At 35.4% G+C, this 25,546-nt stretch overlaps 1 protein-coding gene across 1 annotated transcript; it reads right to left on the reverse strand.

Moving 5' to 3' along the window:
- Positions 1 to 768: 768 nt before the first annotated feature.
- On the reverse strand, positions 769 to 20,465 carry LOC129216289 (cytochrome P450 4c3-like). Its single transcript, XM_054850499.1, has 10 exons — positions 20,439 to 20,465; positions 19,764 to 19,849; positions 18,614 to 18,804; positions 15,266 to 15,314; positions 13,657 to 13,783; positions 8,905 to 9,093; positions 5,989 to 6,162; positions 3,340 to 3,406; positions 2,629 to 2,808; positions 769 to 929 (listed from the first exon to the last, which is right to left on the reverse strand). The coding sequence occupies exons 1-10, from the start codon at positions 20,463 to 20,465 to the stop codon at positions 769 to 771; spliced, it is 1,251 nt and encodes a 416-aa protein (XP_054706474.1).
- Between the last annotated feature and the right edge of the window lie 5,081 nt (positions 20,466 to 25,546).

The raw sequence follows: 25,546 nt of genomic DNA on the forward strand, positions 1-25,546 counted from the left end.
TAAGGCTAAAATTGCGTTTTTTAAAACTAAAGGTTTCAAAATTTTGACCGGACAGCTTTTGACCTTTTTTCCTAACCGATCAAAAAGATTGTTTTTTTTTTTTTTGAATGAGCCCCCTTAAAACGTTTTTCTAGTTACGTCACTTGCCCGCAGGGACAGAATTCAAGCAAATTTGGTGAGAACTAAACAAAGGAGAAGTGCCTTTTGTTTGAATCTAAATAGTTATATTCTCAGAAATTGTATCTGCTTCAATGATACAAAGGAAACGAATGCTTTGGAGAGGAATATTTTCGTGTACTAGAAAAATAGAGAATGATTGCAATGATTCTCTATTTTGTGTGTCTATGACTGTGTATCTATGATTCACGAAATGAGGGGGCTCCGCAAGGTGACCCTAATTTTATACAATTGGGGCATTTTATACAATGAGGGGCGCCGCAAGTCGCCCCTCGGGAACATGTCGTTTTCGTGTGAATGTCGCCGTGTTCCGTCGAAACGAGGGGCGCCTTGAGGCACCCCTTCATTTCGTGGCGCCCGGGGCGATTGCCCTGCTCGCCCCCCTCTTGGGACGGCTCTGGGTACGAGTTGCTGTTGTTAAATGTATATGAAACTTTTTTAACAATTGTTTTGATCTAAAAGGAAAAATATAAGAGGGTGTAAAATTTGAAAAATCGACTTTCGTTTTTGTTTGGGACACCCTAGTGTATACTCATACAAGAGTCCTTTGAAAGGAACATTTAAAGTTGCTGAATCCAAATGAAGCATATACTATTTCTTGGGAATGAACTTCAGTCTTACAGGATTGGCTGCTCTTAAAGTGAATTCAATAATAAGTTGAAGCTTGTCCCTGGGATCAATGGAACTGACTTCAAAATTTCTTAAGATATTGCTTATTATAATTTTTTCCTCCAGCATAGCAAACTTTTGTCCTGGAAAAAAAAACATTGAGAAGTTAGAATATTAACTAAGTTTCACTGAAAAATGAACGTTTTTTCTGTGATAAGAATTATATATGCATCGATGTTTTTTTTTTTTTTTGACAATCTTTTTGTTTAGCAATACTCTTGCATATATGTATACTTTTTGGAAGTAAGGAAAAAATGAGTGCCTAAAACATTATTTAGAAAACGACGAATGCATTTATAATGAGAGAACTTGTTGGTTGTAACATAGTGCACTGCACTTGATCGTTTGCCTTAACTTACTGATGATGTTTGCACTGGATAGCCAACTACAGAATGGTTAAAAAAAAAAAAAGCCCCGTCCTCTGTAAAAAAAAAAAAAAAAAAAACTCTATCGGTTTTTCCGCTGAACTAGTCAAACCTAAATTTTAGACATGGTTGTTTGAAGGTATATTCTCACGATTGTGATGGTTTAAAAATACACGGAACTCACGGTTATAGTGGGAGAATTTCAAAATTTTCGAAAGGCAACACTTACTTTTCTTCTTGCTCAAATTGATCAGCGTATGGAAAAATCATGCGTGGTATTGTATGAAAAACTTTTGAAATGTCAGGACAGCAAAATTTGTCACACAACTGTGGCAAAAACTTCTCACCATTGTGCATTGTCATACATTATTATCGCTACATTAAGGAATATGTACTAGCGTGCGCTTTTACGCGGATTCATCTGTTTTTATTATTTTCATTTTTTTATTGCATGTCGGTTGAACTCTTAGTGCATGCATGATTATTTCATACCGAAAATCTTTTTGTTGTCAGAGTTGAGGTTCGTTCCAGATGTTAGTACTGTTCCTAGGGAACACAATTTAAAATGGTTGTTATAACGTGATATGTGATTGAATGGCGTATTCTTATTTAATACCTTTTCCTAGCTGTTCAGCTTTTTTACAATGAGATACGACCTTTTTGGCAAAGTGTATTTTTTAAATACATAATGGATAAGCTAAAAGTATTTTCTATTCACCAAGCCTATTTTATAAATATTCACCTATCTCAAAGGAATTTTAATAAACTTCGAATACATTCCCGGGAGTTCTTGTCGATGTTTTTGGTAACTGTTTATAAATTTGTGCTCGTTTGATTTTGGTCGGAACTGAAACTACATTCGCATTACGTTACATTTGCAGTTGTGCCGGGGAGAGATGACGGATGAACTGGAAGCGGAAACAGGACACTTCATTTTGTATTAAGTAGGATTAGCAAGAACGCGAAACGGTAATTTTTACTTAGAGAAGAAAAAAAACCCTAAAATTTTAGATTCAGTTAACGAGGATTATAACGTATTTCTGAGACATAATCCACAGGCATCGTGTACTTCTAGTTTTTATGATTTTAGCATTGCATTTTAAGCATTTCTCGGTGCTGATATAACTTTGACGAGTAATCTTGTCGATTTATCTTGCAGACTGGTTTTGAACTTTCAATTTTTGTCGCACTCTGCTGGATTCTTTTGTCGGTCTCACGCGTTCTCACTGATCCTACCCGCTAAAAAATGAAGCGTTTTGTTTCCGTTTCCAGTTCATCCACCCTCTCCCCGTGGCATAACTACTAAACTACTGAGTACATTAACAGAATCTATCACAATACATTTTGCATTTAAAATATATGTAATTGTAATAATATTGTTTTCGTCATAGCTTTATTTTCAGTGTTGTTAACTTACCAATGCAATTTCGTGGTCCTGCTGAGAACGGGATGTACGCGTACGGATGTCTGTTGAGAGAATTTTCAGGAAGAAATCTATCTGGATCAAATTTTTCCGGGTTAGGGAAAACTTCCGGATTTCGGTGCAAAACATAGAAGTTCAGATGGAGTGTTGTACCTTTTGGAATTGTGTATCCATCTGTGTATGAAAAAAATAATTTATAAAAGGTGCATTCGATAGTTTCTAGTCATACAGATTTTTTCGTGTTTGTTATGACACTGAAATACACTGCCGTGTTAAGCCCGGAAATTGTATCTGTACTTGTTTACAAAATTAAGTTATTGTTACCAGGTGATTCTTTGCAATGTACTTCACGATGGTCTATTGTCATCTAAAAGTGAGAAACATTTTTTAAAAAGTCTGCAAAAGTGGCATGCGAATCAAATATAAGAAGGGGGAAAACTTTAAAAAACAATTTCTCATTTTGAGCTCGACTGCAGATACCACTTTTGTGCTCAGCACGGAAGTGCAATGCTCAAGCTCTCAGTTAAAGTTAAAAATGGAAATTTTTTTTAGTAGCCAATTCTCGGTAGTAGCAATTTTATCAGTAGCCACTTTCTTTTTTAACACACCTATAATTTGTATAATTAGTATAATTTGTTAATTTTTATAATTAGTATAATTTGTATGAACATGAATGATGTTTGTAAAACACTTGAAATAATTTACCGAAATTGATGTCTTCATTCAAATGTCTTCCAATCATGGGAACAGAAGGAAATAATCTTTGACTTTCCTGAAAGGCAATAAAAATGGCTTAAACTCTTTTTCCCCCACATATCGTCACCTCAGAGCAACAGTACGATATGTAATCCCATAAGTAATAGTACGATATCAGACTGTTGCTTTGAGGCGACGATATATCGCATACGCGCACACACACCATTCTTTCACATAGGTATGGTACAGCAAATCCTTAAAAATACAGTAGTGGTAAACAAAATTGCATCACTCGCACCGCAAAGAAGAGGAATTCCATCCCGACTGCATTCAACACACAGTCAAGCATCCCGTATCCTAGATGATTTGAAGATGTATTTCTGATCAAGAAGTTGGTGGGCTTCACTTTGTGCAAGGAACAGTAAACGCTCAGGTGTATATTGGCATTTTGGAGAAGAAATTGCTTCCTACTATCCGGGATCACTTTACTTTAGTTCCAAACGTCATTTTCCAGGATGATTCTGCTCCGTGTCATAGGGAAAAACTGGTAAGTAACAATTTAAAAACCTTTATCCTGCCATGGAGTTAAGTAATTTTTTTTCTCTGAACTCACACGCAGGTTCAGAAATGGAAAAATGAGCATGGGGTCAGCAGTTTGCCTTGGCCCGGAAACAGCCTCGATCTACGTAAACAATTATCGGATTTCTGCTGTTAAATGTTTATTTCATACGTGTTGCAGAATTTCACATACATTCATCGTTAATCGGTCGACCAAAACTTCTCACATAATCCCATTGTTGTGAAAATGGGACGGTGATGCAATTTTTTTTACCAGCACTGTACGTTGGATACTCAGGTCACAGACATAACGTTTAAACGTAGTAAAATGATTGCCAGAACATTGACAATCATTTAAAACGTTTATGAAACGAAATGCATTACCTGGGTGCGGATGCGGAGGTGACATCCACGCCAATGCTTTTGTTAAATGAATGACCTTTGATTGTTCCATTTTTGTTTTTGTTTTATTAGTAGTATTGTCTAATTATTAATAGGTAAACATATTTCGTACAGGTTTGAGATAAATCGCGACTTTTTTTTTGTCGTTTTCTTTTTAAACTCTAATTAAATTCATGTGGTATCTCAATTTTATATCATGTATTACCTTGTAAACGAAAAAAAAAAGTGAGTTGAATTTGCAATTTATTGTAAAAATGTTGTCGATGCTAACCGGTGTTATTTTACAATGGAATCAGGTCTTGTTCACACGAGGCAACATAGTTGAATTAACTTTGGAACGAGCAGTAATCCGGATTTGCATCAGGCAGAACGTGAAGGGATCGCCAGGCATCCTTCACTCGACAATCAACTCATCAGGCACGCCAGGCAATGTGCCGCTACCAGTGGCGGCTCGTGCCTTGAAAAAGTAAGGGAGTTAATTCATGGGTGCACTGGCACTCCCCCCCCCCTGCCCTTTCCCTGGTTAAAAAAAAGATTTTTCAACAAATATATTTTTAAATATTTAAACTTTCTTAAAATAATTATTTGTATTAAATAAATGAAATTAAATTCATTTTAAACCGCAGGACAAGCTACAAAATACTTAAACTACCTAGTAAATCACGAAATATATCAATCTCAATGTTTATGTCCATGATTGCCGGCAGGGTGGTCCACTCCACCTGCCCATGACTTTCAAAAATAAAACTTAATTAATCAGAAAGGGAAAAGCTACAAAAATTATTAATCTCACGTTTGTGTCGAGCACGCTTTCCGGCGCTGCAGTACGCCTTCCTTGCAGCACCGGTAAGGGGCTGCAAGGGAGGCACTTTCACCCCCTGGCTTTTCAAAATAAATACATAAATACATTTTTAAAAGCAATATTAATCTAATATTTTTAATAGTAATATTATTTTAATTTTTTATTAAGTAATTATTTTGAATTAGTAAAATTAATTATATTTTAATCAAGGCCAAATTAGAAAAGTGCAAAAATATTATGATCGGAGAAATGTGTAAAAATGATAAATTAATTAACTTTAACAAAGATAAAAATACATCTCAGTATTCGCTTCAAAATAAATAAAATTAAAATAGATAAATTGAATTTTTAAAAACTAATAATAAATAAATAAAAAAATAGCAAAAAAAAAAAAAAAAATTCTTTGCGATTTACATGCGGGGGTACCTTTCTGCATATGAATCCGCCGTCGCCCATGGACCAGATTCAGAATTTTTATGCAGACAAACGCTGTGAAAAGTACATCGAGCTCAATTCTACCGTTAAAATGCTGTCAGGTTAGGCTTGCCTCAACTATAGTTGATTCAACTCGGCTCCGTTTTAACAGAACTGTGGAACAGCTGCTCGAATAAATTCGGCTTATTAGACAACTTAAAACGTCAGTCAACTAGTAAACAGGCAACTTTTTCGAAAAGTTTGTTCAACTAACTGCCTCGTATGCGTAAAAGGCCTCACAGATTCAGCTGGTTTTGAAATAAAACCAGTTTTCTGCAGAGGTTTTCGATGGATTAAAAAGTATTCCAGGTCACTTTGTAGCGTGGTAGCATCGACCAAGAAGAAGTATCAAATTAAGTACGGAAATTAAAAAAAAAAAAAATGAGTTGGCTTTAATACTAATCGCCTCTTTTATTTTTTACCTTTAAAACGCATTCTAAATACTTCATATTTCGCAGCTCATCTTGCGTAGCTTGTCGATTTTTGTCACTTCCGAATATGTCATGCAGCTCTGCGTCGATCTTTTCCTGGACATGTGGATGCAAGCCAATGCAGTACAGCGCAAAAATAATTCCCATAGCTGTAGTGTCATGTCCCTGAAAAGTTTAAATATAGCGTGTTTGATTAGAATTATAATGTAGCTCTGGTTATTTGAGCTGTGACCTTGACTTTGTTTACCTGTTTTTAGGGGAGCTTAGTGAAAAATAGACGTGTTATTGGCTTGGATTTTAGTTTGAATATTTTTGAAAAACTACTAAGAAAGTTTATCAACTCAACTTAGCGCCAATTACCGCTCCCTATTTTTCGAAGCAGAGGTAAACATTGTCAGAGTCGGAGCTCAACCTCTCAGAGCCTCACAATATGAACTTTCAGTATATTTACGAAACTTCATTTGAAAATGCTTAACATTTTCACGGTGTTAAGTACTTAAGAAATTAAAAGCAACATCAATTTGTTTTCTATTATATGCTATAGTTAGTTTATAACTCCTTTCTTTCATTTTACATTTAAAAGTAAAATCTGTGCCAATATAGCTATCGTATTAGAAAAAGTTTCTTCTACTACTTGTACAAAAACGGACACTTTAAGGTTATTCGTGTTAATTTACTAAATGTATGGAACTATCAAGCTGAAAACAAAATCCTCATCTAAATAATAGCCGATGATCGAGTAACCCGCGTGTTTCAACAATGAAACTCGCGCCACGGCATGATAATTTGATAATTTGCTTTGGTAATGTTTAACATGCAGGGAAAGGCTTTATCGTGACAAGGCTGAACTCGATCCGGTAACTTAACTGTTTTACTGGTAAGACTGTCATTTCAGGGGAATTAAGAAACGAAAAGCGGATGAACGTTATCTAATGGAGTTAGGTTTAAAACTTCAACAATCAAAATATCACCAAACAGGCAATTGCTTGCTTCCTTCAAAGGTAGAAGAAGAGAAGCAAACAGAGAGTGTTAGTACTGATATTTGGATCTTGAGTGATAGCCGAAGCTCTATTCAGCATCTGTCTGAATGGTGGAAACAAGGTGACAAAACGACTTTGAACATAATCCAACATCTAAAACACTTGAGTAAATGTCTCACCATTACTTTTCAATGGATACCGTCACATGTGGATGTATTTGGAAATGAGATTGCTGATGGGCTGGCTCGTCAGGTGAGCCGAGAGATTTCTCCTAATAACGGATGCCTTTCTTTTTCAGAAATTGCAACCCGTGTTAAGCAAAGCATCAGTTCCTCTTGGAGACAGCCCCCTATTCATGAATGGTACAAAGCATCCCGCCCTGGTGCTGCTTTACTTCGGGCAAGTAGTAGAGAACATCAAGCCGTCCTAGCCCGACTGAGAAGTGGACACACTCGAGCACAGCGACATGTGGCTGGTATTAAGGTTTTCCCCTTATGCCCAAAATGCAATTTGACTCAGGCTGCTCCCGCCCATATTTTCTCTTGCATCGGCTGTGACCTGAATCAGCTGTATTCCGACCCTTCTGCTGTTTTGGAGGGACTTCGTTCGCACGGCTTCATGGACTTGGTATGATGTTTCTGTCTGCCAAGTGGGACAAGCAACAACAACAACAGAGAAGCAATTCTCACCAGTCATACATTGACGGGCAACTTTCTAGTTTTACAGAAAAAGAAGGTATACAATGCAAGAGTATGAGCAAATCATACGAATTCGCAAAAATGGGGAGCAAAGAACTGTTACACATCTTAAATTAAGACATCATTTAAAAGTTTTTTTTTGTTTTTTCTTTTGCAAAAGATGAACTTCGTTCGGAACTTTTCATTTAATTTGAAAAACAACTGGCAATTGTTTTTCTGATCTAAAAAATCATGGGGTGCTCTTCATGCAAATTGTACATGTTATATGCATTCCATGGTAATGAATAGCTAGCAATAAGAAAATTAAGACTGCCTGATTCCTTTACATTAAAGTTAAACTGAAATGAAAGTTAAAATTGGAAATGCATTTAAAATCGGGCTAAAAGTACTTATTGCTCCTGTTCTAATTAGTCTGGAAACGTCAAACAAATTTTATCATGAAAAGAAAAATCTTCGATTTTCGCCCATATATTAGGGAACTTATGTAAAAATTTTCCTTAAAATTAAACTACATATGTATATTAATAGTGGTTAATTATTGAATGTGATTACAAAATATTGAATTGCTATCATGTATAAGGACACATGCACTATTTCAACTGAAGCTAAGCAAAAGAAGAGGATTAAAGTTGAATTGAAAAATTCCATTACTCACTATTTATGTGCAGCTTGTGAGTAAAAATTGAAGATACATGGAATTTAAGCTTATTTTGATGCTAGAAATGATGTTTTTTGGTTTACTTTTATTGTTATAAACTAGAAAATCGCTCGTCAAGGTTAACGGGTGAAAATTGCTTCTAGTACATTTGGACGAAGCAATTGCCTGTTTGATGTTTTTTTGATAGTTGAAATTTTTACCCTAACTCCAGTGGATTAACCCTTAACTCCAGTAGATAGCGTTACTTGCTGACCACATTTTCGTTTCTTCATTCTCTTAAAATTGCAGTCTTGCCAGTAAAACAGTTAAGTTACCGGATCCAGTTCAGCGTCGTCAAAATTAAGCATTTCCCTGCCTGTCAAACATTACCGAAAAAATATCAAATTATCATGATATGGCGAGAGTTTCATTGTTGATGACGTCAGAACGTTGCTCGATCAGTGAATTCGTTATAATATATATGAGGATTTGTGACAATGATTACTGAACGGAGAAACCAACATAGTTTGCTGGTCTTTATGCTTCCATAGTCACGCGTAGAATAACCTAAATAAGAAATCCACTTCGATACCTCAAACATGAAAGTATCCACCTCTTCTCTGATGTCTTCTTCACTCAAACTTTCACCGTCGATGTGGAGATTAAGAAGCAAGTCCATGAATGTTTCTCGCTTTTTTCCGAAGTAACCTTCATCTTTATTCTCATTTTTATTTGCGATAGAACGCTCCTTTAAAAGCTTTTCCTTTTTTTCTTTTATTACCTTAATATAGAAAAGAAACATACAACAATTATGTTAGACAATAAGCAGTTTATGAATATATGTGAGTAGAACTAAATATATTTCACAGGAATGACGAAATAAAATTTTGATTACGGATAATATATCTGCACCTTAGAATGGCAACAATCAATGTCAGATTTTTACCAAATTTAATTTATGAGACTGAGCGACGTTAAATATACTCGTGGTCACAATGTCCTCCAAGTGAAACGATACCTCTGTTGGGTGCCAGACCAGAAGTTATTCGGCTCCTGGCCTGATTCTAAATTCTCAAACTGTCCATAGATGGCACCACCATCTATTGTGTTGTCTTCTGAAGGCAAGGCGCCTGGCACGCAGTCCTTCATAGTTTGAGGGCCAAAGGTCCCTTTGATAGTTGATAGTTGAGAATTTATGATAAAAATGTGTTGCAGAATTAGTAAACTTTTTACTCGAATTGTTCGCAAAAGTTTGGTCTAGATAAAACTTCTCTGTTTTAGAGGTTTTTCAAATTTCTAAACGCGGTTTTTAATCTCTCCAAAACTCAAATCAATACGAACTTTAATAAAACTTAATATTTTTAATGAAGACTTATTTACAAATAATATGTGTTTACACAATGATAAACGAATAATATTTCTTAAATATAACAAGTTGCACCGTATTCGTGAGGGTTCAAGACTTAGAGTAAGAATTAGTACCTGGAGGGAACAAGTTCAATCACTGTGTAAGGAAAAGCTGAGACAAACATCCCAAGCCACATGGTTCAACTACGAGTCATGGGAGGCGCACCCGTTTTGCGTGAAACTAGTGAAAGAAAACTGATTTCTTCCAATACTTAACTTCGAAATACAGGATGTCCGAAAAGTCGTTGGTATGCTTCAAAAATTTGTAGGAAGACAACAAATAGTCGTAGGAATGTATGAAAAAAAAATATAATTAAAAGTAATCGTAGTATCGTCACAGCAACAAAATCAAACGTCAGGTGAGTGTTCAATCATTTTATTGAACCGAAAGCAATGCCTTTTATTACCAGAGTTCAATGTGTGCACCGAATGTTGCTCGAACCACATCGAAACGGTACTCAAGTTCGTCCCATGTCCAAAAACGGTACACACTCTGGCAACGAAAGGCATTGCTTTCTGTTGTTGTTGTTGTTGTGTACCAATCAAGCTGACTTTTCGGGGGGTGCGCTGCTTCGCTTTTCCAACAGTACCGTAATTTGGTGTGAGGTCCGACTTCCACAGTACACGCATGCTATAAGAAGCCGTTTATAGGGTAGGTAACCATTCACAGCATAACAACGCATCAGGGACGTAACTAGGTCATTTTCGAACAGGGGCAAGACCTCGTTTCGGCGCCCCTCCCCGTACAAAACTAAAAAAAAAAAAAAATCCCCGAGAAACTTCATAATGTTAACACTAGGGCAAAATTAAAAATTTGGAGATAACCAGTGCAAATGTTAGGAGAACCCCCTCTTCTGTCTTGGGGCAAGAGATAGTACTAGTAGCCCTGGTAGGTGCTGCTGTATAGCATGATTTAGAAAAAAAATCAATGAAAGCCTACCTAGGCCATCGCGTTTTACTCAAAACTGGAAAATATCCACTTACATCCCTTTGTTTCGCACCGAGTCATATGAGCCAAGGACGAATTTTACACAAAATGCATTTGCAATTTAGACATGTCTTGTAATGTAACTTTTCGGTACACCGTGATGGAGTACTCTTTAACCAGTAGAACAAATCGATAAATAACATTCCATTTGGTATCATTTTTGAACCATTTCACCACTGGAAGCCATATTTGAATTAGGCAGTGATAAAGGAGTCCGCTGCCTATAATGCCATGAGCCTTATAAATGCGACATCTGAGAAACAGTTAATAGAAAAACAGAAACCTAATGTGCTTGAGATCAAAACTTTTTCTGTTAACCTTTAAAAAAATTAAAAAAAAAAAAAAACACATATCTTAAAAATGTTAAATGTTATATGCTTTCAGTGCGCTTCCGTTCAGGTTATTTTCATTTACAGTACAGCTTCATTTTTCCGAACTAGCGGGGACCAAAGGCAATCCGGATAACGAAAATCCGGGTAACTTGTAAAACACATTCGTAAATAAGCAGACTTATCTTTTATAACAGCAAAAAACGCTGTAACAAAATTACATAGGATTGTTACTCACAAACACTTAATCATTTTTAGTTCAGCTGCTGTGGTGTAGGAATGACACTCCAAATATGCCATGTTGTTTATGAGATGACTATAATTTATTGCATGTCCTATGCAGGAGTTGTGTATTTAATAAAAATTTAAGAGCAATATTTGGTACATTGACAGTTTCGTTCTGACTATCATAATTTAGAATTATATCATTTCAGTGAATATATTTTTTAACTTTAAAAATTTGATCTGGAAAAGCCGGAGATCTGGATAAACAGGGGCAAGATAAACGAGGTTCTACTGTAATTATAAATATGCATCAAAAATATCAAAGAAAAGTTCAATAACTTTAGAGCCGTAAAAAATAGCTGATTTCTGACACATTGATTGACGTTGATGATTTAAGCCTGTTTAAAACATTGTGTGGGTGGAAAAAATGTATTGAAACTGAGTCGAAAATTTATCGTTTTAGTTCAATTTATCCTCAAAATAACCCTAGTATTTTCTAAAGAAAAATTGGCAGCCTCCCGAACTTTATATTGAATCTTCATTATTATAGTGTGAAATTTTTTTCCAAGAATGAGAAAAATTATAAAATTCAACAAATGTGTATTACATCATTCAAATTATATAAAACAATGCCTTACCTACTCGCTCCTAACATCTTTAACAGTTAACCACGATGATAAATAAGATGAAGATTGTTGGGGGCTTCTTTTTCGTGATCTTTCGCTCTCTTTCTGAATTCAGCTACAAATAGTTTTTTCGATATATCTTATAATTGATTTAAAACTATACAAGATGAGTAAAAAATATCCTGAGAACGTAGTAAAACGCAGAAAAAAAGTTCGTGGTACGATCTAGAGAAGAGACTCTTTAGAGAATGGTTCCGTTGGACAAAGATAGTGGCTCCAATTTCTAAGCCATTGGCTACGGCCAAGGGAACAGTAACGATTTTCCCTCAGGTCCTTGAGGTGGGGTAGACAAGTTCTCGTCATTGTAAAAGCTGAGAGGAAGACATCATGTTGACAGCTTTATGACGTTCAATTGTAGAAAAAAGGACATTTGAGCATTTCCGATGTTTTGTATTGGTGTGTACTTCCCTCAGTTTAGCTCCCATATTCCTCCTCCCAGAGGAAAATTCTTAAATAAGATATAACAAGTATTGGTCACTCTGAGAAAACACATTCATGCTATTTACTGCGCCCTCCTACTCTCTCTCTCTCTCTGTCTCTCCTTCCCACTCTTTATCCACATTAAACCAGGCAAACTTTCTGCCAGCGCCTGGACAGCGTGTTTCTTTTCTTTTTTTTCTTTTTTTTTGGGGGGGGGGGGCTTCTAATAACTTGTCCGTTTTTCAAAAATTAAATTTAAGCATTTATTTAGTCAGTTTAGCGCCCCTCAAATCTGGCGCCCGGGGCACGAGCCCCGTCTGCCCCCCTCTAGTTACGTCCCTGCAACGCATTCACACCAAGAAAGGACAAGAACAGGAGAGAGAAAGTTTATCCGTGCTTGAGCCTGGATTCGAACCCGGGACCTCCCTCTCGCAGTGAAACTACTCTTACCCCTAAACAAGCAGGGCGGCTAGCTTTCTGTTCAATAAAATGATTAAACACCTCACATGACGTTTGTTTTTTGTTACTGTGCTGGTATAGCGATTTCATATTACTACACTTTTTTGAGCCATCACATTGCTTATTGTTCTCATTTGACTGTTTTGAATTCCTATGATTTTATTTTCCCCCGGCCTCCCTCTGCAGCACCACCGTCGACCGGCCCCTCCCGCTGCTGCTCCGTCAGAGAAAACAGTCTCCAGGTTGCGTCCATATCCTGCATTCACGCGCGTAAATACACACACACGCGCGTACATACACATACAGGCGCGTACATACACACACGCGCGTACATACACATACACGCGCGTACATACACATACACGCGCGTACATACACACACGCGTACATACACACAGACACAAACATACACACACCTACACACATATACACACACGCACCCACACATACCCACACAATCATGCCTGTACACAAACACACACATGCATGCACGCACACACATACAAACACACACGCCTACATACACACACACACACACTCGTGATTGCGAAAAACGTAATTTGAAATCAAGATGTTAAAATTCAAATTATTTTTTTTTTTTCTCTTTTTTTTCTTTTCTTTCTTACGAAACTCAAGCTTGAAAATCCAAGCTCAGGCTAGAGTGTTTTTTTCCTTTTAGAAGCATTTTTAAACATTTTGTTATTCTTCCTCATACGACACCTAATGAAGTGAAGGATACCATTGGGTGAACCCGTTAAGGGGGATACAGTGAGCATCTATTTCGGAAAATGAAAAGATGCGATGACATTGACATTTTCTCTTATATGTACCTTTTCCGTGAAGTCGTGTAAGATTTTAATATCTTTGGCAAAATCCCTTCCCGTTCTGGAGAACTGGAAAATGAAATCTGACTGCAACCACGGGTGAACAATACGTTCAGTAAAAAGGCCTCCCAAGCTGGAAGATATAAATAATGTTTAAATATAATAATGTATAATAAATAATGTTTAATAAATATAAATAATTATTAATAAAAGGAAATACAGAAGTTCATAAATAAGAAACTACATAGATGCAGTTTATTGTGTTAGTAGATTTAGTTTCTTTGTTGTAGCTTTTGTAAGAAGAACTGCCTTTGTATGGGTTACAGATAAATAGAATGGCAATAAATAAACATTAAAGATTTGGACAGGCATTAAGGATATCTTCGAGTTACATTGGTTTCATATGAGCGGATTAAAACTTTTTAGTGCATTTGACTATTGAAAAAAAAAAGAGAACTTGAACTCCCTTGATTATTGACCCTTTAGGCGACACACTGATCAGTAAAGATGAGCTTCCCTGAAACGGTTGATAGCTCGTAACAACAGGGGCGCCCCGAATTAAAACTTTTGGGTGGTAGAAATTCCCAATTTGTTGAATGGAACTACAAATGTTGGCGAAAGATGCTAGTTTTGCCAAATAGAACTCCACTTTTCGTCGAATGATGATAATTTTTCCGAATGAAACAAAATTTACCGTCAGACAAAATTTACCAAATGAGGAAATTTTTGGATGGTCACAGTAATCTCCTGTAAATAACCCTGCTTAACCTATAAACGTTATACGGATCGTTTAGAATTCGCAAGAGGCACCACGAGCAGGTGATCCTTCTACGTACAATATTATAAATGATAGAAATTTGTTGATGTTGTACAGTTCAAAAGAGGAGTTCTTAAACAGTTAGAAAATCGATTTTCTACATTAAAGTTGCCCTACTTTTATCAAAATAATCCACTTGAAATATCATGTCTGACGTGGCTAACAGTTGCCCCCCCTAAATGGCAGGATAGCTTTGAACCGGGCTAGCAATTCACTTTTAATGAATTTAATAATAATTATTTTTAAATGTTTGATACTTATACAATAGTTTAGTTTAAAATGTTATTGAATTTGACTAATTTCTGCCAATAGATATCTAAAAAAAAAAAAAAAACCAGGAAAGTATCCCGCTAAAAATTAGTGTAAGACACTTGTTTGATCCCGTGATTTTACAGTGACTTAGTAATTTATCGAATAAGATGAACGTGAAATAATTACTATGGTTTGTTTTGGTGAATTTACGTTAACAAAGTTCGACCGTATATATTGGGGATTTCAATTGCTTGGTTTTTATTTTATATCCTACTGACGAAAGACAACCGTAATCCTCGACCATCAACAAACTTGAATTTTAACCAGTCAGTTGCAATGGTTGTCAAAGAAGAGCACTAAATTGCGGCCGTAATCTCGTTTTACTCAATCCCATTTACTTTACTCCTTAGTGCACACAAGATCGGTAATCTCCTGTTCACTAAGAAACTCTGCGTTCCACACGCACATATACATGTAAACGTATAATAGAATATTTATTTAAAAAAAACATATTTAAATACTTGCTTGTGAACAGCATTAACATACTCCGAATTGCTTCCTTTTTGAGCCCCAATTGAAACTCCCATCACAGTCTCTATAAAGGTAAGATAATGGGAAACTATTAATTCACCTATTCAAGGGTTCACTTGCTTCTAAATTAATACACATCAAAGTTTGTAATATCAAATAAAACCATTAGACCTGCAAAGATTAACAGTTCCCCCCTCGGTGGGTGAATACGACCGTAGTGTTCACGGCGCTACCAGGGTTGTCAGGTTCGGTTAATATTAGCGATTTTGGCTATTTTTGATCACACTTGACTGGGAAAAATTCAAAAGCATTAGCTAAACTGATCCTCATTTCGCATCATATTTAACATACAAAACATAACTAATTCTAAGAAACATAAATTTTTTAAAATTCTTAAAAAATATTAAAGGAGTTATTTAAACAATAGATTTAGAAAAATATTAAAGTATTTAAATCTAGAATCAATAAATCTTTCACATAAAACACAGAAAATGTCTCATAAGTATTTTAGTATGGTTGCGATTGAAGATCTAGAATGGAGAGCGTTTTTTTAATACAGGTTGACTATTTTTGGCTGATTTTACGAAGCCGTTTAGCTATTTTAATGAATTTTCACCTGGAAACCTTGGACACTATAGCAAATAAGGACCTCAATCTGCATTTTGATTTGATTCTAACATATTCACGGAAATCGGCACACATTTTATAGTTTTCTATTCCATTCTTCCTTTATATGATATTTCTTTATGGACCTTTTCGTTTTAGCTTTTTATTCTTCTTTAGACCTGTACTGTTTATAATACACAAAAACCTGTTTTTATGTGGTGGATACGGACCGCATAAAAAAATCGCATAAAAAAAATTGTACGAAACTTCACTAGTAGCTATAACAAGTTGTTTTCGCAACAGTTAAAAAATATTTTTTTATACGGTGGATAGAGACCGCATAAAAAATGTTTCACGTAGAAAATAATCCAAAATTTTATATTCAAAAGAAATCAAAATAAACCAAATGATGATAATTTTGCCGACAAAAACGCATACAAAAAGACCGCACAAAAACAGGTTTGGGTATACTTGTTATTGTTTCGTTATCCATTAGCGTAGTGAAAGTGTCAACCTATAATATTCAATCGGTCTCAACTCAGTTCTTGTTTCAACCCCACCCGTCTACTATAAGAAGGGCAGGCAAGCGAAATAATACAAATGTGACGAAAGCAGCAGGCTCTGGACCCAGCATAACCTAAGCTCATAGCTGGGCCCAATACAGCCCAAATATGTAGCGATCCAACGGATTAGAAGCCATTCCAGCTTCACCGTTTATGAATTGGTTAACAAAATAGAAGTTTTTAGCAGCGATTGCTTATCCACGACGTTTATTTTATAGCAAGAATAGAACAGGCAATGGGGGTACATTGGAAACTTGGCGACTGGTTTGCTATCAACTTTAGCGAAATTAGAAAATATCATTTTTGTCACCATCATATTTACCCCTAATGCCTTAATTTTACATTTTAGCATAATTTTACCCCACCCGTCTACGATAATAAGGGCAGGCAAGCAAAATAATACAAACACACGTTTTCTATTCCATTCTTTCTTTATATCGTCGCCTCAGAGCAACACTAAGACATCTAATCCCAGGAATAACACTAAGATATCCTACTGTTGCTCTGAGGCGACGATATGATCTTTCTTTATGAACCTTTTCTTTTTAGCTTTTCCATACTTCTTATTCATAAATACCTACTTTTTACTGTTCCGTTATCCATTAGCGGAGTTAAAGTGTCAACCTATAATCTTCAATCGATCTACTCAGTTGATGTTTCCACCCCACCCGTCTACGATAATAAGGGCAGGCAAGCGAAGTAATACAAAAACAAATGTGATAACAGCAACAGGCTCTGGGCCCAGCATAACCTAAGGCCCCTATATATGCGAGTCGGCGCATCAGCTTAAGATCAGCCATTTTGGATCGGAGCGCATGTTTGAGTGGTTGTCTTTTCTGGCGAGTAATCGCGTTTGGTGAATGTTCACTGCGAGAGATTATTAGCAGCACATGAATAGGGAAGTTCTCGATTTTTCAATTTTATTTTTATATGATAGAGTAACATGTATGAACATCATAGGTGAAAAAAATTTTGCGATACGATAAGTAGTTTTTTTTAAAATTAAGTTTTAAAGTTCAAGCGATTATGACGTCAAATGGCACAGGAAGTGACGTCATGCTCTCTTCCGCCTCGAAAGAAGCCGAAGGACGTGCAGTTGGCTTCGAAGGCGAAACGTAAGGCTTACCTCCTCGCATTTAACTCCTCGCGTTTCTGGAACATTAAACCTATCATCCTCTCAGAAATATTCGAATACCATCATTGATGTTACTCGAGGAAGATTATTAGATTGTGCTTTAACGAATCCGGCCTCCATAGTGTGTTCAAAAGGATTATTAAATTTCTAAAAAATAAAAATATCAGCGCGCTCAAAATGTCCGCAGCGAAAACAAGGGATCTTCGGCGGAAGGCTGCCCATTAGTGCCCTGTGACGTAAGCTCGTGACGTTTCAGAAGAGCGCACTTTTGCGCGTGGATTTTTAAAAATTCATTAAAAATCAATCACGGTGTTTTAAAATTCGGCGATGGTGAATTTTTTAGTTTTGAGGGTCAATTAACGATATCCAATAGTCAAAATATGAACATTTAATAGGTTGCAACTTCCCTTTGGCAAATTTGGCGAAACCCGAAACTTTGCTGTGGTAATCCTAGCAGTGCAACAATGAAAAATACAATCCAAAATGGCTAAACTTAAGCTGATGCGTCGGCCTATCTATATAGCGGCTCTAGCATAACCTAAGCCCATAACTGGGCCCAGCACAGCTCAAATAGGTAGCAATCCACCTGATTAGAAGCCATTCCATGCTCACCGCTTATGAATTAGCGAACAAATTGGAAGCTTTCAGTAGCGATTGCCTATCCACGATGTTTATTTTATAGCAAGAATAGAACAGACATTACAGGTACATTGGCACTTTGCGACTGTTTTAGTATCAACTTTGGCGAAAAGTAGAAAATATCACTTATGTCGCCATCATATTTACTCCTAATGCTTTAATTTTACATTTAAACATAATTTTGCATGTTAATTAATTTTTCATATCTTTTTTTTGACTGGCATTAATTAAAAGTGATGTAAAAGACAAAATTGTGTTTGATTAGTTTCCATGTAGCATGACGAAAAATACTACGGTTACCATACAGTTGCGGAATGTTGCCACCTAGAAGATCGTTAGTTTCCAATAGCGATAAATGCATTATATTTCCAATATACCTCTAATCCTTCCTTGTAAAAGAAAAAAGGTTTAAGTACTTACCACACACAATATCTAGGGTGCATAGAATAATGTGGGGTTTTATATCAATCCAATCTTCATTTGATATTGATTTAATTTTCTCTATCAGAATCATCGATTGATTGTGGAACACACCCATATAGTTTTCCAAAATTCGAAAATGTAAAGTAGGAGTTAGAAGACGTCTTCTTGTTTTCCATTTTGATCCATGGCTGAGGGGGAAAAATAGAGAAATAATTTTATTGAAAAGTGAAATCAGTAAGTTATAAATATTTAGGAAAACGAATTGTAATTGTAGAAACGGGAGAAAATCTTAACTTCATAGAGTATTTTCTTATTAGAAGATAATCCAAATTAAGGATTGCTTCTAAATTTTTAAAACAATAGCATAAACTGGAAAGTTTTTATTGTCTTTGCAAGTGTGGAAATTTCCATAGAAACGTTTATAGAAGACGAATGTAGCTAATGCACCACTTGTAAACAAAAAGCAAGCTGAAATTAACTTCAAAACATTTTTGAATAATGTAGGTATTTTACTATTAGGTTACTAGGTATTAGGAAGAAAATCAATTATTCTTTATACGCTCACACAGTAAAATTACTATTATTGTCTCTTAAAATGAAAAATACATAGAACTTCTGACACCATTCTTACTTATTCTTAAGTAAAGTGACTCCCTGAAAACAAATATGACCACCGTTTTCCTCCATTACGTCCCAATTTTTGGAAATGCCGCCCCTTTGACTTCCTTCCCCGCCCCCGAGTTTTTGGCTGAGTAGTTCTGAGACTCGTTTTATTTTTATTTGGAGAGGAAGGGAACATTGTATTAACAATTAACATTGTTATGATAGACTGCAGAGGTGCAAAGTTAAAAAACATGAACATTTAGAGCGATGTGGAAAACGCATGGAGGTATTTCCCCTAAAATAGTTTAAAAAATAATCAAAAACGATATTTTCCTCCCAGGTATTTTACAATTTTTTCGCTCATCTTACATAAGAATCAGTAAGAATTGTGTTAGAAGTATTTTGAAGGTTTTTTTTTTTTTTCGTGCAGTGATATTTGACTGCAATGCAAATTCAGCTAATAAAACTTCATTTTTTTTTTGCCGTGTTCAGAACAAAATAAAAACGTTTTCCGGAGCTTCTCTAAAAAATGATAAAATCTTACCTGGTTAGTAAACCTAACCCTAGCCATTGTTGTAAAAATCGGTATTCGAACGACTTTTCCAATGACACATTGCTGCTCAACACAGCCTGAAATAGGACATTAAAAAGAGATTTACCATTAGTTCTATAAACGAAAGCAAAATGTAAAACATTTCAAAAATATTGATCTTCACCACAACTTTAAACTTTATTCATCAGAATATCTTAATATTTCGACCAACTACTACTCGTCCTGGAGGTTTTAGATGAATGACTATACAAATGTAAAAACAGTAAGGCCTTCTACACACGAGGCGGTTAATTGAATCAACTTTTAGATAAAGTAGCCTGTCAACTAGCTGACCGGTGTTTTCCGTTGTGTTCACGTGAGGCAACTTAAACGAATCAACTTTTCTTCTAATAAGTCGAATTTATTCGAGCGGCTGTTTAACAACGTTGTTAAAACTGAACCGAATTGATTTGTCACATCCTCATCGTCATCATGGTCGTCGTCATCGTTTTCTCTTCATCATTATTGCTATTGTGCTGTTGTTATTGAGCAATCGTGATTGCTTATTGTTCTCATTTGACTGTCTTTGAGGTCCGGTTCCTTTTTCAGCTTGGACCGCGGGCCTCTGCAACACCACCGGCCTCTGCAGGCACGGTCCCTCTGGTCCTGAACACTTTCCCCCATAACCTGCTTCTCCTGGTCGGAGGCGTTCATGTCCCACACACACGCACGCTCACACATACACACTCACACAAATACGCCTTTACACACATATCCACACGCCTACGTGCATACACACAGGTCTACGCACACATACAAGCTTACACAACACGCACGCGCGCCTACACACGCAACCATACACACATAACCGCCCATGTCCCACACACACGCACGCTCACACTTATGAATTATTTCGTTAAAAATGAGTTATTCACACAAACATGCCTTTACACACATATCCACACGCTTCCGTGCATACACACAGGTCTACGCACACATACAAGCTTACAAAACACGTACGCGCGCCTACATACGCGCACACACAACTATACACACATAACCACCCAGGAGGAGGTTCCATCTTGGGAGGACAGGAGCTGTTTCTAGAAAAATAACTTCAATGAGTAGGGTCCTGTCGCAACTCGTGATTGTGAAACACATAATTTGGATTCAAAATTTCAGAACTCAAATTATTATTATTATTTTTTTTTCCATCTACGAGAACTAAGACTAATATAATGCTTTTGATTTGCGTGAATAAATTTCCAGCGTCAGAGTTAAGTGTATGCAGTAGAACCTCGTTTATTAATATTTTGTTATCATGATCTAAAAAATTATACCTGAATCGCTGCTACATGTTCCTTAAAACTGTTCACAAAACTAATTTTGTTGCAAGACAAGTAAATTTAAGCACGACATTTAGGGGGGAAAAAGGGGGGCAATTGTACTGCCTTCTAAACAGGAAAAAAATCATAATTGAGATTTTTTATTCACTGAGACAAGTTTCACTATTGACATTTCTGCAAATATTCTCTGAACTTTGTTTTAAAATCCCAGTTAATATACTTTATTGCAGTTTTTATTTTTTTTTGCACACAGTAAAATAGATGAAATATTTAAAAATCTTTAAAAATGAGTTATAATGAACGATTCTAAATGATTACTATTGTAAAGTGTATGTAAAAATTCGATCCGATTAAGTGTTCGTATAATTAGAAGCAGTTCTTTACCAGCTATCATTTTCAGGGTATTGTTCTCTAAAAATAAAGATTGAATTTTGAAATAGATACTTTTAAATGAACATTCGTTTAACCATTTCCAAAACTTCAATTGAAAAAGAAAAAAAAAATCACTCATGGACTTGCTATATCAGAAAATTCTTACTGTTATTTTATTCTGAGAAAAAAAAAGGTCGACAAAGATCTTAGTACTTACTGAAATTTTCTTAAAATGAACACTAAGTTCGTCCGAAAATTGCAATCGCTCTTTACGATTTGATCACCCACTGTAGTGACGTCATGTTTCCAGCGCATTGGCTTTCCTTGTCTAGAAGGCAGTGGCTATTGTCCCCCTGGCTTTGAGAAATTAATGAATTCAGATAAAAGTGGGCGTGGTTTTTATTGATTTTCGATGCAATTTTCATTGTGTTCGCACCCTTTACGACCCCCGAAAAAAATTGAAATAACGAACCTGTACAAATTGTACTGAAACATAATCTTTAAGTTACGCAGCTAAAAAAATGTTTTTATTTTATTCTTTTCAAAGATAAAGATTTAAAAAATGGGGAAAGTAAATGTTCTTACTTCTAATACTTCTGCACGAAATAAATTGACAATTGGCTTCGTGCCAAACCAAAACACTCTTGCTCCAACTTTCATCTCAATCAAAAAGCTTCCAATCATTCTCTCAAAAAGATCTGTTCAGTAAAGAGCGAAAATGAACGGGAAAATATTTTTAATCTACTTTTTAATAAGAAAATGCAATTCACAAAATACATAGATAACCCAGTTGTTAAACAGAACCCTGAGGTAAATTAATGAAAGAGAGTTGAACACAAATTTTCTTTGATTTATTGCAGATGATTAAAATAAATAAATCAACAAACAAATAAAAATAAAGTTAAAAATAGCTATATATGGAATTTTCTATTCACAGTAAATAAAATTGAACAGCTTAAAAGCATCCTCATGTATATAATAGCGAATTCATTGATTGAGTAACGATCTTGACGCCACCCACAATTAACCTTGCCAGACGGCGGGATACTTTTAAAATATTTTTTAGTAATATTTGACATGCAGGGATATGCTTTTTTTTGACTAGGCTGAACTGGATACGGTAACTTAACTATTTTATTGGTAAGACTGTCATTTTAGGAGAATGAAGAGACGAAAAAGTGGTCAACAATGAACGCTATCTACTGGAGTTTAGGGTTAATCCACTGGAGTTAAGGTTTAAAGTTTCAACCATCAAAATTTCACCAAACAGGTAATTGCTTCGTTTAAATGTAGAAGCCATTTTCACCCGTCATACCTTAACGGGTGTTCTAGTTTGGAAATAATTAAAAATATATGAGGAATGAACATAATTACAAAGTTTATATTAAAAGGCAATTACAAAATAGCTCACAGGTTTGCGTTTTAGAAAAAGTTTTCAATTTTTAAAACTAAAATGCATGCAAGAAACGGAAATTTTTGGTTGAAAAGTTGAAAGTGATTTTTGACCACTACCATTGTGCCGTCAGGCGAGCGAGGTTTGACCAGTAGGGTGGGCTGAAAAAACTTTTTTTGGAAATCTGTTTTTGGATAGTGCGGAAAAGTTGCTATATGGGCCCGTTATTACCCAGAAAATATTTCGCGAAATTTGTTTAATATTTAGCCGGCGCTATTTGATCTTGAAAAACTGAAAAAAAAGGGCAGAAATGCACTTTTTTTTCAAAAAAAAAAAAAAGGGGGGGGGGATTGATTAAAAATAAAAGTTTGAAGCTAGTTTCAGCAAACAGAAGTATCTGTCACTGAATTAGTTGAAATCCTCAAAGACTTTTATACATTTCGTAGAATATTTAGCTACGCTCCTTTAAAACTGAAACATGGGAAAAATTTAAAAAAAAAAAGTGGTTTCGAAATAAGTAAATACTGAAATAATACGCAATACTTAAAAAAAACAGTGAAAATTCAATCAATTTTATGTGACATTTGTACGCCAATTTTAAAAAAATGCACACACTCAAATAAAATATAGTTACATAAGATGCTAACTTTTTAATCTTCGGTTTCAATCATTTCTCCTGGATAATAAACGACGCTCAATTGCTTCTATTATTCCTAAGATTATTTTATAACTATTTTATATATGTCTGACAAATAGAGAACTTGAATATTGAAAAAATGTGAATCCTCTGAAGTCCTTTAAACTGACCAATGAATTGAACGCAAATATTCTTCTTTTTCTCAGCCTCTTGCCCGAAAAACCATGTTAGCAGTTAAGCAATTAAAGGGGTCCTCTCTTGTGTCCAATGTCCATCTTTGGGGAAAGAAAAGATTCCCGCCCGGCTGCTCTCTGCGTTTCAGTCAGAACGAAATTCTGTGCATTCGATTGTTCACTGCAGAACGTTTTAAACAGAAATTTCGAATGTCATTGCATTATTACCTTTGTTTTGGTATACAACACGACTGTTATGGAGAAACGCGCGAAAAAGAAAGTAACGCGAGCAAGCACAAGTTTTGGACCTGGAAAAGATTTGTCTCCTTCCGATGCTTTATTTCTTCCAACATATGAAGACATTATCAGATGTTATCACTTTGAATGCAAATAAAGGGAGAAGGAAGTAAGCAACCATCTAAGATTTGATATTTTTCAAAGTTCTCTCAAATAATGCATATTTTGCTCATCCTGAATAACAACTGTTGACAATGTTGTTTGACTCAAGAAAATACATTTGGGAATCAGCTGTTAGGCGCATTCTGAACTCTAGAAATAAGAAGACGAGGAGCTCGGATGGTGTACGATTTTTTAAGCGTCCTGAACTCAATTTTCAAGCCGTTGATTATGTTGATTTAGTTGATTGGGCAAACTGTGTTGTAACAGAGCCACCTCTTACAATGCATCTAAAAGACCAACAATTGAAAGAAATGTGCAAAGAACAGCCTACAGAGTTCACTTTCGAGAAATTTCCCTGTCACACGCAAGCTGTGGAACGTTGTATGAATCTAATAACCGAAGCTGCAATAAAAGTTCGCGGTGAAACTGCTCGAGATGGACATATTCGTGCCAAACTTCAAGCTAGGAAAGAACTTCCATCATTTGATAACAAGGGACAATATTATTCCAAAAAATAATATTCATTATGCATGAGGTATTATAAATCAAATTTGAAGATTTCTTTTTCAAAATTTTATTATCTCTATATGTAATTCTAGAAAATAAAAGTTTGAAGCTAGTTTCAGCAAACATTATAAGTATCTGTCAGTGAATTAGTTGAAATCCTCAAAGATTTTTATACATTTCGTAGAATATTTAGCTACGCTCCTTTAAGACTATGTATGATACAATTGCGTGATACAATTACTATGATTAATATTGATATTTAATTAATTATTTTAGGATTTAATTTTGAAAAATAATTTTCACATTGGTTTTTAAAGAAATTCAATATTTTTTCATTTTTCTTCAATTTTTGATGTCGGAAAGGAGCGGTTAAATGCTCATTAAAATCAATGAAACATTTTATGGGCTCGAACTAGCTCATTATATAACATTTTCGATGCATTTCAGCAAAATATTTGGAATTTAGGTTTTTAAAAAAATTCATTTTAAAATTCATTTTTCACTTTTTTTCGGTTTTTCAGTGTCAAATAGCGCCGGCTAGATATTTTTTAATATCCAAGAAATTTTTTGTGAGTGCTAACTAGCTCACTGTGCAACTTTTGCACGCTATCTAAAAATTGATTTCGAAAAAAAAAAAAAAAAAATTCGGCTTATTTCGGCCCACCCTATTGACCAGTCATAGTCCCACTCGCTTAATTATGGACATACTAGAAACTATTAAAAATTATGCAAGCTAAAATCAAACTTAAATCGAATTATGATTTAAATAAATGCTACTTACAAACAGGAGGAAGAAAAGGCAGTTTCTTAGTGTACAGTTTCATCATCCAAAGTACGTTTCCAATTAGAAATGTCGGTGGTGTTCCAGGTAGCTCCATTAGCTTTGATACAAATGCACGTCGTTTCCAGTACCATTGGCAGATGAAGAGAAAAAGCAACGCTGCTGCTGTCCACCAGAAAAGCATTTT

This window comes from Uloborus diversus, chromosome 2 (assembly GCF_026930045.1).
Source record: "Uloborus diversus isolate 005 chromosome 2, Udiv.v.3.1, whole genome shotgun sequence".
NCBI lineage: Eukaryota > Metazoa > Arthropoda > Arachnida > Araneae > Uloboridae > Uloborus > Uloborus diversus.

What these genes read in the sequence shown, in the direction of transcription:
- LOC129216289 (XM_054850499.1), bottom strand. Translation starts at nt 20,465, where the DNA reads ATGAACGCCTCCGACCAGGAGAAGCAG. An exon ending in CACCCTAGATATTGTGTGTG is followed by an intron (nt 15,315 to 18,613) that starts GTAAGTACTTAA and finishes TTACCTTTATAG; the next exon opens with AGACTGTGATGGGAGTTTCA. An exon ending in TACACGACTTCACGGAAAAG is followed by an intron (nt 9,094 to 13,656) that starts GTACATATAAGA and finishes TTCTATATTAAG; the next exon opens with GTAATAAAAGAAAAAAAGGA.